At 37.2% G+C, this 15,772-nt stretch overlaps 1 protein-coding gene across 1 annotated transcript in view; it reads left to right on the forward strand.

Moving 5' to 3' along the window:
• LOC584110 overlaps positions 1-15,772 on the forward strand; it is a 156,611-nt gene that overhangs the window by 88,316 nt on the left and 52,523 nt on the right. Inside the window, exons 72-87 of the mRNA XM_030988112.1 lie at positions 321-479; positions 1,290-1,425; positions 1,749-2,009; positions 2,316-2,426; positions 3,211-3,324; positions 3,720-3,889; positions 4,287-4,377; positions 6,414-6,559; positions 8,821-8,941; positions 9,682-9,812; positions 10,961-11,114; positions 12,087-12,341; positions 13,054-13,184; positions 13,627-13,780; positions 14,567-14,821; positions 15,351-15,629. Coding sequence (XP_030843972.1) covers positions 321-479; positions 1,290-1,425; positions 1,749-2,009; positions 2,316-2,426; positions 3,211-3,324; positions 3,720-3,889; positions 4,287-4,377; positions 6,414-6,559; positions 8,821-8,941; positions 9,682-9,812; positions 10,961-11,114; positions 12,087-12,341; positions 13,054-13,184; positions 13,627-13,780; positions 14,567-14,821; positions 15,351-15,629 — 2,668 coding nt within the window. The remainder of the gene's footprint in view (positions 1-320; positions 480-1,289; positions 1,426-1,748; positions 2,010-2,315; positions 2,427-3,210; positions 3,325-3,719; positions 3,890-4,286; positions 4,378-6,413; positions 6,560-8,820; positions 8,942-9,681; positions 9,813-10,960; positions 11,115-12,086; positions 12,342-13,053; positions 13,185-13,626; positions 13,781-14,566; positions 14,822-15,350; positions 15,630-15,772) is intronic.

Below are 15,772 nucleotides of genomic sequence, written 5' to 3' on the forward strand. Positions count from 1 at the left end.
TGCCCCCACGCTATCTTTGGAGCTCCCACGCTATCTTTGGTGCCCCCACGCTATATTTGGAGCCCCCACACTATCTCTGGTGCTCCCACGCTATCTCTGGTGCCCCCACGCTATCTTTGGTGCCTCCATGCTATCTTTGGTGCCCCCAAGCTATCTTTGGTGCTCCCACCCTATCTTTGGTGCCCCCACGCTATCTTTGGTGCTCCCACGCTATCTTTGGTGCCCCCACGCTATCTTTGGTGCCTCCACGCTATCTTTGGTGCCCCCACGCTATCTTTGGAGTTCCCACGCTATCTCTGGTGCTCCCACGCTATCTCTAGTGCCCCCACGCTATCTTTGGTGCCCCCACACTATCTCTAGTGCCCCCACGCTATCGCTGGTGCTCCCACGCTATCTCTGGTGCCCCCACGCTATCTTTGGTGCCCCCACGCTATCTCAGGTGCCCCAAAGCTATCTCTGGTGCTCCCACGCTATCTTTGGTGCCCCCACGCTATCTCTGGCGCCCCCAATATCTCTGGTGCTCCCATATTTTCACAAAAGTACCCTTTTTTTGCGGAATTATATTGGCCTTACATCATATGAGTGGCAGTCCTATTTTGAAATGCATGATCCTTCTGGGTAAATATCTTGCTTTTTAAAACAAAACCTACCCCTTTTGCAAAAACCATGAACATCTTACATTATAGTTTCGCAACATTTCTAATTGTGCCATCGTTTTAGCCACTGAGCTGTCAGACCCCATTTTTAGTGTCATAGGGTGCAATAAATCGACACTTTTTCACCCTAGAAACACGGTTTTCAAAGATGTTTAGTTTAAAACACAATTGCGTTCAAGCGATTTTTCTTCGGTCGTAAAAATAACTGTGTTTAAAACCGCAAACATGAAACGCTGAAAAAGAAGCGTTTTGTATCATGATCATTCTGCAGAATCACGGTCGCTAAAATTCGCTGGAACGAACGGAGATCTCGATCATGATTCTATAATGTCATTTTCGTGGCCTGCTTCCAGTTCGACCGACAGTCGGCCGTAAACACAGACAGAAAGTATGCTGCGAAGTTGACCTATACTTCCTGGGTCAAACTGCACAATGTGATGAGCAGTGGCTGGGCTTGAAATGAGCGAGAATTCAGCGTTGATGAAAAATACTAGCTTGAACGCTCTCCCGTAGTAACCTGGTTTTTTAACAACGTTTTGATTTGTGATTCATGTTTGTGATTCTAGCCTCGAAAAATTGCTTGAAGGCACCCCAACATTCTTATACTGTGCTTCTGATCTTCTTTGTTTCCAGTCCTTCAATGTTGCCCCGACTTCAGAGCCCTTCTCTGTTGTGACGTTCGATGGATTAACACCAGGCAGGCTGTACACTGTAAGCCTTCAGGCTTTTGGAATTACGAGCACTTATCCAACTAAAGATGTCAGAACATGTAAGTTTATGGCAACCATTTTAATACATGTTTATTTTGTTTACAAGCAATTTGAATTTATCCCAAACATATTGAATTATTATAGTACAAACCTGTTAAACTTATCACAAACATATAACACAATGTAAAATTATTAGCGATATCTGTACATTTCAGGATAAGTTGTAAATGCAGGCATTGTAATATGCTCTTAATAGTATGCCATTATATGTATACATCTATTTCATGAGTATTTTTTCTTCAAAAACAGATGATGAATAAACAGAAGAAAATAAATGTTACTTTGAATTAAATTGACTTGAATCTGTTATATCTCAATATAGTTCCTGCTCCTGTTCGTGGACTTTTCCCCATTGAGATTGGAACCACCTATGTATTATTCACATGGGGACTTCCTATTGGAGACTATGACAGCTATGAGCTGTCCTACTTGAAGGGTACCGCCAGAGAGGAGGAAATCATCTCGGCTTCAGAGACCAATGTCAGGATAGAGTTCCTTGACCCGAACACAATGTACACGTTCAACATGGTAACATTGTCTGCTGCCCTCAGGAGTGAGGCCAGTGACCAGTTATTTACTACAAGTAAGTACCAGTCAATTTGTAGTATTTTCCATGATGTGCATGTTTACCGTGGTATTATTATCTTGCACCTTCCGAAGTCTCCAGGGATGAGGCATTTAATAGAAGTAAGAAACTGTCAAACATAAATAGAATTTGAGTTATCTATTTTCCATTTTAGAGACATATATTATTTATTTTTTATTTTTTCATTTTTTTAATGATTATTATTATCATTACTATTGATGTTGCTGATATTTTTATTTTATGCCTTGTTTCTTTTTTTGTCACGTTTAATTTTTTTTTTCTTTCTTAAAAATAATTTTCCAGCTTCCTTGGCAGTGAACGAAATAGCTGTACGTGATGTATCTACTACAGAGATTGAGATTGTGTGGGGCCCTGAAGAGGGAGTGGATTTCTGGACCCTAACAACCGTTCCTGGTAAGATACTCTCCCCTCTCTCTTTTTTTCTACCCTCCCTTTTTCCGTCCCTCTCTTTCCCTCTCGCCACTCTCTCTCTCTCCCTCATCATTTCTCTGCTTCTCGATTTCCTCGTCATCTCTCGCTTTGGCCTTGCTACATCTAGCCAGCCGTTGAATATTGTGTGGTAACCATATTTTCATGTGCGTAAAACCAACATGTTTGTCTTAAGTGTATATATTTTGGTTTAACTTTGTTTAATCTATTCAATTTCATTATAAATCAACCATTATGAGTTCCTGAACTTTACGTGTCGATATTTTTAATCCCAATAAATGAAGAAAAAAAATAATAATACTCTATCAGACCAACTTTCCTTTTTGGGGGGCATTTATGTTAAATGTAGTGTGTTCATTTTGCCATGGATTTGCACTGAATACTCTAAAATCACTCGTGTGCAGAAGCATGGTAATACTTTGATGCTCATTACTGTTTTGTATCGAGTGATACAGTTCCAATTAACTTCTATACTATTCATACTCTTACCAAGTTTTGTATTATCTTTTAAATTTTTGAAAAATGTGTTTGTTTCTGATTTATATTTCTTGACATGTGGCATATTAATCTAAAGTATTAAAGAAAGTTTGCAACCAATTTAATAAGGAAGAAAGTTCTGTGCCACATCCAAAATTATTTACACGGATCTGTGAACTCTTTCAGATATATCATCCGAATCACCATCTTGATGAAATTGTTCAGCAACTTTCATAATATCTTGTTCCTGCTTTTGATTTTTTGTTTGTAGCTGTTAGCTCAAACATTCTCTACGCTCAATCACCGACGTATAGATTTTCCGGTTTGACACCAGGCCAGGAGTATGTTATCACAGTCAATATCAATTCAACAAGTCAAAGGACACGTGAGTATTTGTGATTTTGATTTTAAGTCCCACTGCACTACTTATAACTTCTTGAGCCCTCTATATAGCAAATAATGTCTACTCGGTGACCATTGGTCCCCAATGATCCTCTTTTTCTTATGTTAATTGAGAGCTGATATGATGAGATAACCACCTTTCAATGACCAGGCAGGGATGTCTAATCCCCCCTGGCCAAACTAGTGCAGATGGTCTTTAAAGACCCTATCTGATGATAATACAACTTTATTTCAATGGAAAGCTGGATGATAGTAGAAAACAAATGTAAAGGAATAAGATGTATTTTCCTTTCCTGACAGTATTGTACAAAAGCAAAAAGTATTTGAATATTTTAGTAGCTAATGGGTCAATATCTTTGTCTTTGTCTTTCAATATAGTCCCTGAGATGCCACAGAATCTAGAGTCTGTTGGGATGCAGTTGTTCTTAGAGCTGCAGTGGAGTCCACCCATAGGCGTGTATGATGGATACCGTATTACATACACGCTAGATGGTACAAGGACTGTAATACCTGACCTTCCTAGTCAACCACCCAGATATACTCTCAGGGTACTCTCATTTATTTACATTTATTTCCTTCTCAACATTACGTTATGAAACGCAGTGTGTATAAATTGTATATGTAACAACGATTTCAACATAGAGTATACCGCTAAAGTAAATAGTTCAGATACGGAAGGAGGCAAAAACCAGAAAAGCATAGCTTAATTGAGTTAGGAACGCCCATAATAAGTTAACACAGTTACTGAGAGAACATTATAGATATTATTATGAAAATTACATATTGTATAACAGAACGTTCGTCTCCGCCTTGTCCTTTGTCTTCTACGTCTTCTTTTCCTTCTTCCTCTTCTCCTATTCCTTTTTTTGTTTTCTTCTTTCAATATGCATGTTGAAAACAAAAGAGGTCATAATAGTAATCCCTGTGTTCCTCCCCTATTTGTAGGACCTTGATCCTGGTACAGACTACATTGTGAGTGTCCAGGCCTTGTCTGGAGGCTTGGAGAGTGAACCAGTTACCAGGACACTAACCACAGGTGAGTGCGCATGCCAGTACAGTATGTCATGTGACACAAGAAATGGCAGGTGATAGTAATCATGTCATGTGACACAAGAAATGGCAGGTGATAGTAATCATGTCATGTGACACAAGAAATGGCAGGTGATAGTAATCATGTCATGTGACACAAGAAATGGCAGGTGATAGTAATCATGTCATGTGACACAAGAAATGGCAGGTGATAGTAATCATGTCACGTGACACTAATGATGTCAGGGGATATTAATATTTCAGATTCAGTTTAAGAGTTCACATACCAAGTATAATAGTTTCAAACAATGAATCAACATCTTAAATCTTGAATACATAGTAAATTGATGAATCTCTATTTGTTATAATAATAATAATAACTAGACTTTAATTCGTCACTTTGACGAATTAGGTGATACGTGCTATTTTGTTATCATGAAAGTGTGCCGATGATGATCTAATGATAATGATCATAAATACGATAAAGACCATCATTAAGAGTGGTATAGCGCCCCCTTCAGGTATTCGATAGAGATTTGTAGAATCAGGATTTCAGAAAAAGTCGCCTAACACGCTAACTAAGAAAATTCTGACATGTCGCCTTTAATTGAAATTTTCACTATGATGATGTCATCGAAATGATAAATGATGTACGTCAATATTGTAGATAATTTATTAGCTACACCGTATCAGAATTTGGGAGAATATAGAGTACAAATAAGCTAGATAGTGCTCAAAGATCAATGTCATGAAGATTCATGATTTGAACGAAATTCACCTTCCTTAGGCATAACACGCAAATTAAGAAAATTCTGAAATGTGGCCTTTAATTGAATTTTGTACTATGATGACGTCAATGAAATAAAAAGTAGTGTGTATTTACCTTGAAGGCAATTGCCTCAACTACAAGATACCGAAATTTGGAAGAAAATCAGTCAATATTATGAGAAATACACTAAATTTTCCATAAATATAATGACGTCATAATATGCAATTTTGTATTTTGACTTTCAAGGCCATTATGATGACGTCAAGATGTATTTAATGGCCTAATAAGATATGAAATCATATCTCCGACTCATACTGTATCTAAATATGAAACAAAATTGGCAGTCCTTATTCATCCCGATGTACTTTTTATAGGCATGTTTTTGCCCATATATGCTATGTAATACATGAGCTCGCACGCACGGATATTTATCTTCAACGGACGCTCATTCCGTTATTAATAGTGATAAAAAGATGAACATGGTATCAAATTGTTCAGAAAAATATGAGGAATATCCTGTCAAAAAAAATTGAGGGGTAATTATTTTTCGTTCGGCCGTGACGAACGAAAACGCGCAAAAACGCGTGTTTTGCGCGATTTTTTATAAAATGCTTATAATGGCCTAAAACGTATGCAAAAAAAATTTAAGACGATTTTGAGCAATTTAAAATTTTATGCGCGCGCACAAACGCGTACGCGCATTTTTGCGTGCATTTATTGACCTAAAATTGACCGGACGGATACCGATCTTAATCCTGATAATTATAAATGAGAATTTCCTTTCCGTTATGAAGATGTGATCATAGCCTAAGTTGATTTTCACAAAATGGCGCCTAGATGACGTCACGATGACCTTGAGTCATTGAAAAGTCATGCAGTTCTAAGTTAGACTAAGATCTATCATCATGGCAAGTTTCATGATAATGGCTTTATTCATTCTTGAGATATCTTGCGAACAAATTCGAGGAAGAATAATAAAAATAAATAATAATAATAAAGAAAAATCTTGACGAAATCAAAAAATGATACGTAGACTTCGTTACGTATCACCTAATAACCTAGACTTATATAGCGCATTTCATCTTCGAAGAAAATAGCAATCATTATAATTATTATTTTTGTTATTGTTATTATTATAATTATTTGCATTTTTACTATCATTAGTGTTGTACTTTATAAATGTATATTGTAAAAATGAAATGTCAATAGACATGAAATGTGCTATAAAAGAACAAAGTATTATTATCATTTTTATTCATCTGTTTCTTTAACAGGAGTCTTTGACCAATTGGAGTTGAGTGTCACAACGGTCTCAAATACCTCCATCGCTCTAGTTTGGGGAATCTACGAGGATCGCGACAACCTGCCTGAGTTGACAAATTATGAACTTAGCATCACGCCTCCAGATGCAATATCTCTGGTAAGTAATACAAATACATGCAATTTATATAATGCCTTTTCCACTGGATACAAATCGCTTGAGATGTCATCCCATCCTGAAGTCAGTTAGAGTTATAGTTAACCCACTGCTTACAAGAACCGGGTCTCTGTGTTAAGTCTATGGGAATAAGAAAATTCAGGAGCCCAAGGGTTAATACAAGTTACCAATTTGTGGCAGTGTCATTTCAGTAAATGCATATAGTTTAAGAATGGATATGTCTTCAAACTCTGTTTGAATCGTTCTGCTGTTGGTGATGATTTCAGTGGGTTTTGGAAAGCACATTACAAGGAAACATCAAGTTTGCTAAATAATTAAAGCCCGACTACACTAGTTTGGCCAGGAGGGATTAGACCACCCAGCGTGGTCCCTGACAGGTAGTTTTCTCATCAAATCAGCTCTCAATTTTGAACGTAAGAAAAAGGGGATCATGGGGGACCAGCGGTCACCGATTAGGCACTGTTTGTTATAGAGAGAGCGCAAGTAGCTACAAGTAGTGCATTCCCGCTTTAATAATTGAGACACATTTCAGTCAGAGATTACATTTCATTTATTTTGTTTCACATATTTACTTCATGCATGACAGCACCTGCTTTATCGACCACCTTTATGGAAAGACCACCTATCTAAAAAGACCGCATTTACCTTTCCCTTTAAGAAATTTCTAATTTAAATTTGTACTAAAGGAACCTATGCAAAGACCTCCTGCCTATAAAAAAACCTTTCCTTTTTCTTTTGAGTGGTGTTTATTTACAGGTTTGACGATTATTAGGTGATACGTACGTAGACGTATCACCTTTTGATTTCGTCAAGATTTTCTTTATTATTTTTATTATTCTGCCATGAATTTGTTCGCAGGATATCTCAAGAATGAATTAAGCCATAAACATGAAACTTGCCATGATGATAAATCTTAGTCTAACTTAGAACTGCGTGATTTTTCAAAGACTCCAGGTTATCGTGACGTCATCCAGGCGCCATTTTGTGAAAATCAACTTATGATCATATCGTCATAACGAAAAGGAATTTCTCATTCATATTTATCATGATTAAGATCAATATCCGTCCGGTCAATTTCAGGTCAATGAATGCGCGCAAAAATGCGCGCACGCCTAGATGTGCGCGTTTACGCGCGCTTAAATTTTTAAATTGCTCAAAATCATTCCAAATTTTTTTTGCATACGTTTTAGGCCATTATAAGCATTTCATAAAAAATCGTGCAAAACACGCATTTTTGCGCGTTTTCGTTTGTCACGGCCGAACGAAAAATAATTCCTTGTATATTTGTTTTGACAGGATATTTCTCATATTTTTCTGAACAATTTGATACCATGTTCATCTCTTTATCACTATTAATAACGGAATGAGCGTCCGTTCAAGAAAAATATCCGTGCGCGCGAGGCAATGTATTACATAGCATATATGGGCAAAAACATGCCTATAAAAAGTACATCGGGATGAATAAGGACTGCCATTTTTGTTTCATATTTAGATACAGTATGAGTCGGAGATATGATTTCATATCTTATTAGGCCATGAAATACATCTTGACGTCATCATAATGGCCTTGAAAGTCAAAATACTAAATTGCATATTATGACGTCATTATATTTATGGAAAATTTAGTGTATTTCTCATAATATTGACTGATTTTCTTCCAAATTTCAGTATCTTGTAGTTGAGGCAATTGCCTTCAAGATAAATACACTACTTTTTATTTCATTGACGTCATCATAGTGCAAAATTCAATTAAAGTGAACATTTCAGAATTTTCTTAATTTGCGTGTTATGCCTAAGGAAGGTGAATTTCGTTCACATCATGAATCTTCATGACATTGATCTTTGGGCACTATCTAGCTTATGAGTACTCTATGTTCTCCCAAATTTTGATACGGTGTAGCTAATAAATTATCTACAATATTGACGTACATCATTTATCATTTCGTTGACATCATCTTAGTGAAAATTTCAATTAAAGGCGACATGTCAGAATTTTCTTAGTTTGCGTGTTAGGCGACTTTTTCTGAAATCCTGATTCTACAAATCTCTATCGAATACCTGAAGGGGGCGCTATACCACTCTTACTCATGGTCTTTATCGTATTTATGATCATTATCATTAGATCATCATCGGCACACTTTCATGATAACAAAATAGCACGTATCACCTAATTCGTCAAAGTGACGAATTAAAGTCTAGTTGTTACTATTATTGTTATGAATATTTTTTTTTTTCTTTTTTAGATTCGAGGATTAGATGTGTTTAGAGCTACATTCGAAAGATTGATACCGGGACAGGAGTATTCAATTCAACTCAAACTGACCACTTTAGATGAACCTGTGTCTACGGTCGTACAGAGGACAAGTATGTGATAATTGGTTATTTTACCTGACAGCTAAGAAAGCAAAAAATGCTTGTCAGTAAGCAACCAGACTGCCGACGGCTTTAGGTCCTCTCCGAGGGATCTGGTAATGAGGATTAATGCCTTACGAAAGGGCACTAGCGCATCATATTGGTTTCGAACCCGGGTCACCGGATTACGAGACCACTGCTCTACCGACTGAGCTATTGCGCCTCCAGTTTCAGAATAGGCCACTATCATAATGTGACCATATTTCAAGTTTAAGTTCATTTATTGACTACTTTGAAAAAATAATGCTTAACATAAAGAATGTAACATCAACAAAAATCATTTCTGTTAACGATGATGTTTTTTAAAAGTTGATATCAGCTAGTACATAATAATTGAATATTCGTAACTTGACAATATATCACTCATACCATGATGGCACTCCCTCCACTTCTTGTCTCGAGCATCCTCAACATATAGACCAACCTTATTGCTTTCCTTCTTCACCATATTTTTCCATGAAATCTTTGGTCTTCCGTTAACTCTTACATTGTCCACTTCTCTTTACCATTTCAACGACAGTGTTTTCCAGACCCAGCCTTTCCATGAGCTCACTTGGGATTTTTCCATGTTATGGCTCTTTCTGTTCTCCTCAAGATACCCTATGGATTTCATTAATGCTTTTTTTGCCCAAACCTCACTTATAGTATTGTTGATGATGTTTTTGTATTGCTATATATTTTCTTTTATTCAGACCCAGATCCACCGGCATTCCTCCGTTCAACAAGGAGCAATTTCACCGAAATTGATCTTGCCTTTGAGGCTCCCCTTAGTCGCTTTGACTTCTTCACTCTCACCTACGAAAAGTCAGATGGAAGTGACCTGGTAATGATAATTAGATCAATTTATATAGCACAGCTATTATATAAATATACTCTACTGCGCTGTGATGACAGTGCTACTCTATGGATACACAATCATAAACTATTCAAAGGTTTCTGAAGACAAGTACATCATCAACAAAACTTTGAAGATAGCAACAGATGAGGCTTTTCTAATGTCTAGTAGTAGGTTTTCCCAAAGCTTCAAGCTGCACAACAGAAAGCGCAATCTCCAAGTGTTACTTTTGTATTTTTGTTGAGGTAGCTTTGGAAGCAGATTGTCCATTGTTCTTCGTTTTTTATAAGTCATGTGAATATGGATGTGAATTAAGAGATAATAATAAAGCAAAAAAGGTACCAAAATTATTATTTGAAAATTTATTATTTCTTCACAATTAGATATGAATGAGTCCCTCCTATCTAAAAAACTTGTACATATACATTTCCCTCGGCCTGATTTTGTTCTGTGTTTTCTTTGTTGTATGCGTCATTGTATTTTGTGTTGTGCAAATGCAAAGGCCATTTCAGGTATCAACAGATAATAGGCGATAGTTGATAGTAAGGCTTTGGCTTCCCTAGCTGTCTCCACATTCATCTAACATTTTTGTTGTATTATTTTGTAAATGTTTCTCTTTAAAGGTAAAAACTAGTTATGGTCATGCGATTGCATTGTGAAAGAAACATTGTGGAATCGATCAGAAAAGATTGATCATCTAGCATATAAGTATTGGTGTGTACTGCAAGGTTCTGGAATCATCAAAATGATAAGAAATTTGGCCCAGTCTTCGTAAAGTTACAAGCACTGTACACAGAAAGATGTATATGAGACTATACGCACATGTGCGTGACACGTGCGTTTATCTCTCACAGACCATGTAGATAAACTAATTTACCAAATATATCATTTAGTAGGCAGTTTCCCGGCAAAATTTTTATCGTCATGTATTAGTCAAAACATATACTTTCACATGATTGGTAATAAGAGCTTCCATTTCATTTTTTGAAATTGGGGCGATTCCAATACTGGTCTTTACCTTTAACTATGTTTCGTATTTTAAATGTTTTTGATGATGAATGAAATAAAGATCAATTACAATTACAACTATCATGATCGTCGACTTAGCAATTTTGTTAACATTTTTTTTCTTCCAGTCACCCAACATGAGGACCATAGCAGGTAATGAAGACTCGGTTACCGTTGAAGAGTTACAGCCTGGCACATCGTATGATTTCAGTCTGACGGCTAAAAGCGGAACGCCAACAGAGTTCACGGCCAGCCAGGCAGTAGAGGACACTTTCACTACTAGTAAGTCAGAGAATCGCGTTGAAAAGAGCCATACTTAAGCTTTTCGTCTTGCACTCATCAGAGTAAAACGCAAGAATGTACATAAAGCCGAAATCGATCAATATAAACAGAAACTAAAAGGAACAAGGCGCGAATATGCCTACTAGTACGGCAACCCATTTTTAAAGCAATAATGAAATTATGAACTTTCTACCCCAGGGTATTAACATTTTGTTGCACAGTGCCATCTCATGGTCAACTTGCCAACAGTGTGTAACTTATTAGCTTATTCCAACTGGAAATCTACACATGTACATCTCATGTATGTACATTATATACACATATGTTTTTTCCGTTCAAACTTCTACTTGCTTATCCTCTTTTTTTGTATTGTTATTTTTTGTATGTCTCACAATTCTTCCTTTTTACATTGTTGCCCATAAAGTTTAAACATTTTTTCTTGTCTCTTTTCTTGAAATGATTGTGACTGTATGATTTATTGTTGACAGATAGAGTTTATATCTTCTCAGAACTTTGTTGAACAAACTCTCTGAATCTTTAGATTGATCAATACAGTTCTGAGAAGATATACACTTTACCAATGAAAAATACATGTAAACCATACGGTCACAATCATTTCATGAAAAGTGGTAGGACAATATTGTTCCAACTTTATGAACAACAGTAGATATTGTTATCAGTCCATTGATCCATCCATCCAAAAACATATTTGATATAGCGCCTTTTTCTTACGGTTACAAAGCGCTGCACACACACCGCTCCACAATGTTTGGGCCACTTAAAAACAAAATTTAGTCACTTCTCAGAGATCATTCAAGTATATGTAGGCTGGTAAGAAAGTAATTTATAGCAGAATAGATGTGACTTGAGTAATTTCTGGAACTGGTCAACAGATGAGGCCGTCTGCACATCATTAGGTAGTTGGTTCCACAGTCTTCCATTGATGCCATACTTTTTATGAAATCTCATTAGGAGCTGTCCCAGCCTTGACGGTTGTAGCGGCTGCCATCACCTGTGACACTATCCAGATATTTTGGGCACCTGACCCGGACGACATGCTGTACCGCATAGGAATCCAGCCCGGCCCAGCCAATGATGACTTCAGGCGAACTACGGAGTACATCTTCTCAGGACTTAACCCGGCCACTGCTTACTCCATTTCAGTCACTGTTGTAGCTTTTGAGTCTAATTCTCAGTCTGAGTATTTGCCCCTCATTCAGCAGACCCGTAAGTTTCTGGATCTCGCTTATTATTTTCATAAAATTCTGCAAAAGTCGCCCAAGATCTATTCAATTTGAAAATGCCATTCACCTATTTCTTGTTAATGATCAAGGATGATTCTTGAATGTTCAGTTATTTCATGGGGATACCAATTAATTTGTATTTTACCTGTTTATATGCTTGTGTATTTATCTATTTTGTTGTTGATGCTGTTATTTGTTTTATTCAAGGCTTCATGGAAGACCACTAAATTGGTGATATGTGCCATCCTGTATAAATATCAGAAATAAATAAATAAATAAATAAATAGGATGCTAGCCACACTTGGTGACGGAGCATTCACAACTGCAGCTCTCAACCTGTGGAATCACTTACCCAGATTTCTTTGCCACCAGCAATCTCTCAATGCCTTCAAACTTATCTCAAAACTTACCTCTTCTGTTAATAATTATTGTAAAGAGCATTTGAACATAAATCCCTCATGGAAAGTAGGGTATTAAAAACGTTATTTGGGAGAGTTTGGATTTGGGAATTATTAGTTTACACTAATTGTCAGCTGTTAAGCGAAGGTTATGAGCTGGTGTATATGTTTGGAGGATGTCAATAAGATACTCAGGTTCCATATGATTTAGAATTTTGAAGACATACACGCAGACTCTTAAAATAATGTGTTGCAGATACACATTATAATGCTTTTGTTTTTTGTTGTTGTACACAGGTCCAAGCGGTGCTGGCACTATTACTGTCGTCGACAAGACAACTACGACGATTGATGTCAACTGGCTACCAGCCCAAGGGAACTTTGACAGTTATCGTGTCTATGTCACATCTGAAAACGGCCTGCCAAAGGTATGTCCTCAACCAATAAGTGTGTGAATATGAATATTCATTAGTTGATGAATATGAATTTGAATATTATTATGATTATGATTATGATCATGAATGTGTATACGTATACGTATATATACCTACATATGAATAAGAATATAAATAAAATAAATATGTATATGGATTCTTGTTTTAATATGATTATTTTAATGAATGTAAACTTTCTGATTCGTATGGGTCCTCAACACAAATTGAAATTGATTCTTCAGCATTTAATAAATACTGTTTATGGCATTATTTTATTGTAGTAAATACATGATACAGTTAGGGTGCAACTCTAAAACCAGAAACAGTGGCAACATGTAGATTAGTATCTTGCCAAAGGACATTAGTACCTGGATCCGTACTTTTTGATCTATAGTCCAATGATTTATCCACAACACCTCTATTGTTGTATACTTAGGCATATCCACCAATCTCCGCCACTGAGGAAAGACGTCTTTCTATCACTGAGCTGGATGCTAATGTCCTCTACACTGTCAGTATAGAGACGATCAGTTTCTTTGGAACTCAAGAATTGACCAGCTGCGAGACCTCAACACTAGATGTCAGAACAGGTATGTTTTTAATGGTTTTAACCGTGTGTCTTTTTAAAGCCCATCTGTACTAGTTTACAGGAGGGATTAGACCACCCTGCAAGGTCACTGACAGGTGGTTATCTCATCAAATCAGCTCTCACTAAGAAAAAGAGGACCATGGTGGACCAATGGTCACTGATTAGGCATTGTTTGCTAAAGAGAGGGCGCAAGTCGCTATAAGTAGTGCAGTGGGGTTTTAAGATAAAGTTGAATACTGGTTACAGAAGGGCAATATGAAAGAAACTGCCGAAGCCGAAGCAAAAAGGAAAGGTTGATTATGTATGATTTAAAATTTGATGTCTACTGTGAGGATTTGGAATGATGACGTTAATGAGACATTGACAAAGTCTTGCTGAAGGTCACATGCAATGCATACACACATGAGTATAATATGTTACTACAGCACTTGTCCATGAATGTTTGGTCCAAAAGTGTTAGATAATGTTCATTTTATTTCAAATACGAGGGAATTTGCAGAAAGATCCGTTTCAGAGGACATTTCTTCTATGAAAATCTTCCAAACTGATGCACAAAGAACGACAATGCGTGTGTGCATTGGGTATCAATTAGATCTGATTATTTACATCTGGGGACTCACATTTCATGCCACATCCAAAAGATGTGACTCAGTTTCAAACCAGGGCTTGCTTGAGTCTGTTTGTAGGTGAAGACAGAGAGCTGACCAAGTTAACAAACCGATAGACCAACTCACATCTTCCATTTTCATTATTTATCTATGTTTTTTTTATCACTTTTGCCTTCCAGATGCTCTGGACGCGAACGAGATCGCAGTTACTGCCTTCACATCCACCTCAATCACAGTCATCTTTGGTAAGAGGGAAGACGCTACTGGCTACAGCATCACCCTGAGAAACCTCGATGGCAACGCTCCCAGGGATATAACAGTCAATTTGCTACCATCGGAGAGCTCTCGAGTGACCTTTGACACGCTGAATCCCGGAGTGAATTATGAGATCACTCTCGATTCACAAGAAGACACGACTATAGAGCAGAGGACTAGTAAGTTGGATTGCAGAGTTGACCGTGTTCCCATCGTCATGGGGAAAAACTTGGAAATCATGACAAAATAATTCTTCTGGATAGTCATGGAAAATGAACTTACAAAATCTCCCAAAGTCATAAAACGTAATGGAAATTGTCAGAGGATGGGGAGGCCGTCACATATGGGAAACATTATTTTCCATCTGGTCTTGTTATAGTATCCTCTTATCTTATCCTAATTTCAAATTTTGAGTTTCAGTTTTTTTGTGTAGGTGGCAGCACTAATCAGGCATTTCCCTTCTAGCTGTCTCCTCATTCACATAAATACTTACTTTTCCCTATATTTTGTCCAGATTACCTTGATCATGTATATCATATTGTATGATTATCTTTGTAATGTATGTTATTTTGACTGTATATGTATGCAATATTGTATGTTATTTTATGTTTTTCATGATGAATGAAAAAAATTGACTATCTATCTATACTTACAATTTGTAATTCATATCAATATTCACAATTTACAATACCTTCCTTGTGTGCACAGAGCCTGTAGCTCCTGCCACCGTTCTGACGCAAAACCCCACTGTTACCTCGTTCGATGTGATCTGGACCCAACCGCAAGGAGTCTACCATAACTTCCTTCTCGTCATCACCAACCCCGATGGCACCAAGAGACCAGAGATCGCCCTGGGACCCTTGGACGCCGTCCGAGAAGTTACGGAACTTCTTCCAGGAAACCAGTACGACATCCAGGTCTATGCCACGGTGGGGACTGGGGAAGACTTGATCCGCAGTGAACCGGCTAGTGCTCAAGGAATAACTAGTAAGTCTGGAATCACAAAATAACAATAAAGATAAAGTTGAGTTCTGATGGTTTTAAAGGTATAGACCAGTTCTGGTCATGCGATTGCATTGTGGAAGAAACGTTGTGGAATCGTTCAGAAAAATTTGCTCATTTAGCATATA

Source organism: Strongylocentrotus purpuratus, unplaced genomic scaffold (assembly GCF_000002235.5).
Source record: "Strongylocentrotus purpuratus isolate Spur 01 unplaced genomic scaffold, Spur_5.0 spur5_scaffold_17, whole genome shotgun sequence".
In the NCBI taxonomy this organism is placed as follows: Eukaryota; Metazoa; Echinodermata; class Echinoidea; order Camarodonta; family Strongylocentrotidae; genus Strongylocentrotus; species Strongylocentrotus purpuratus.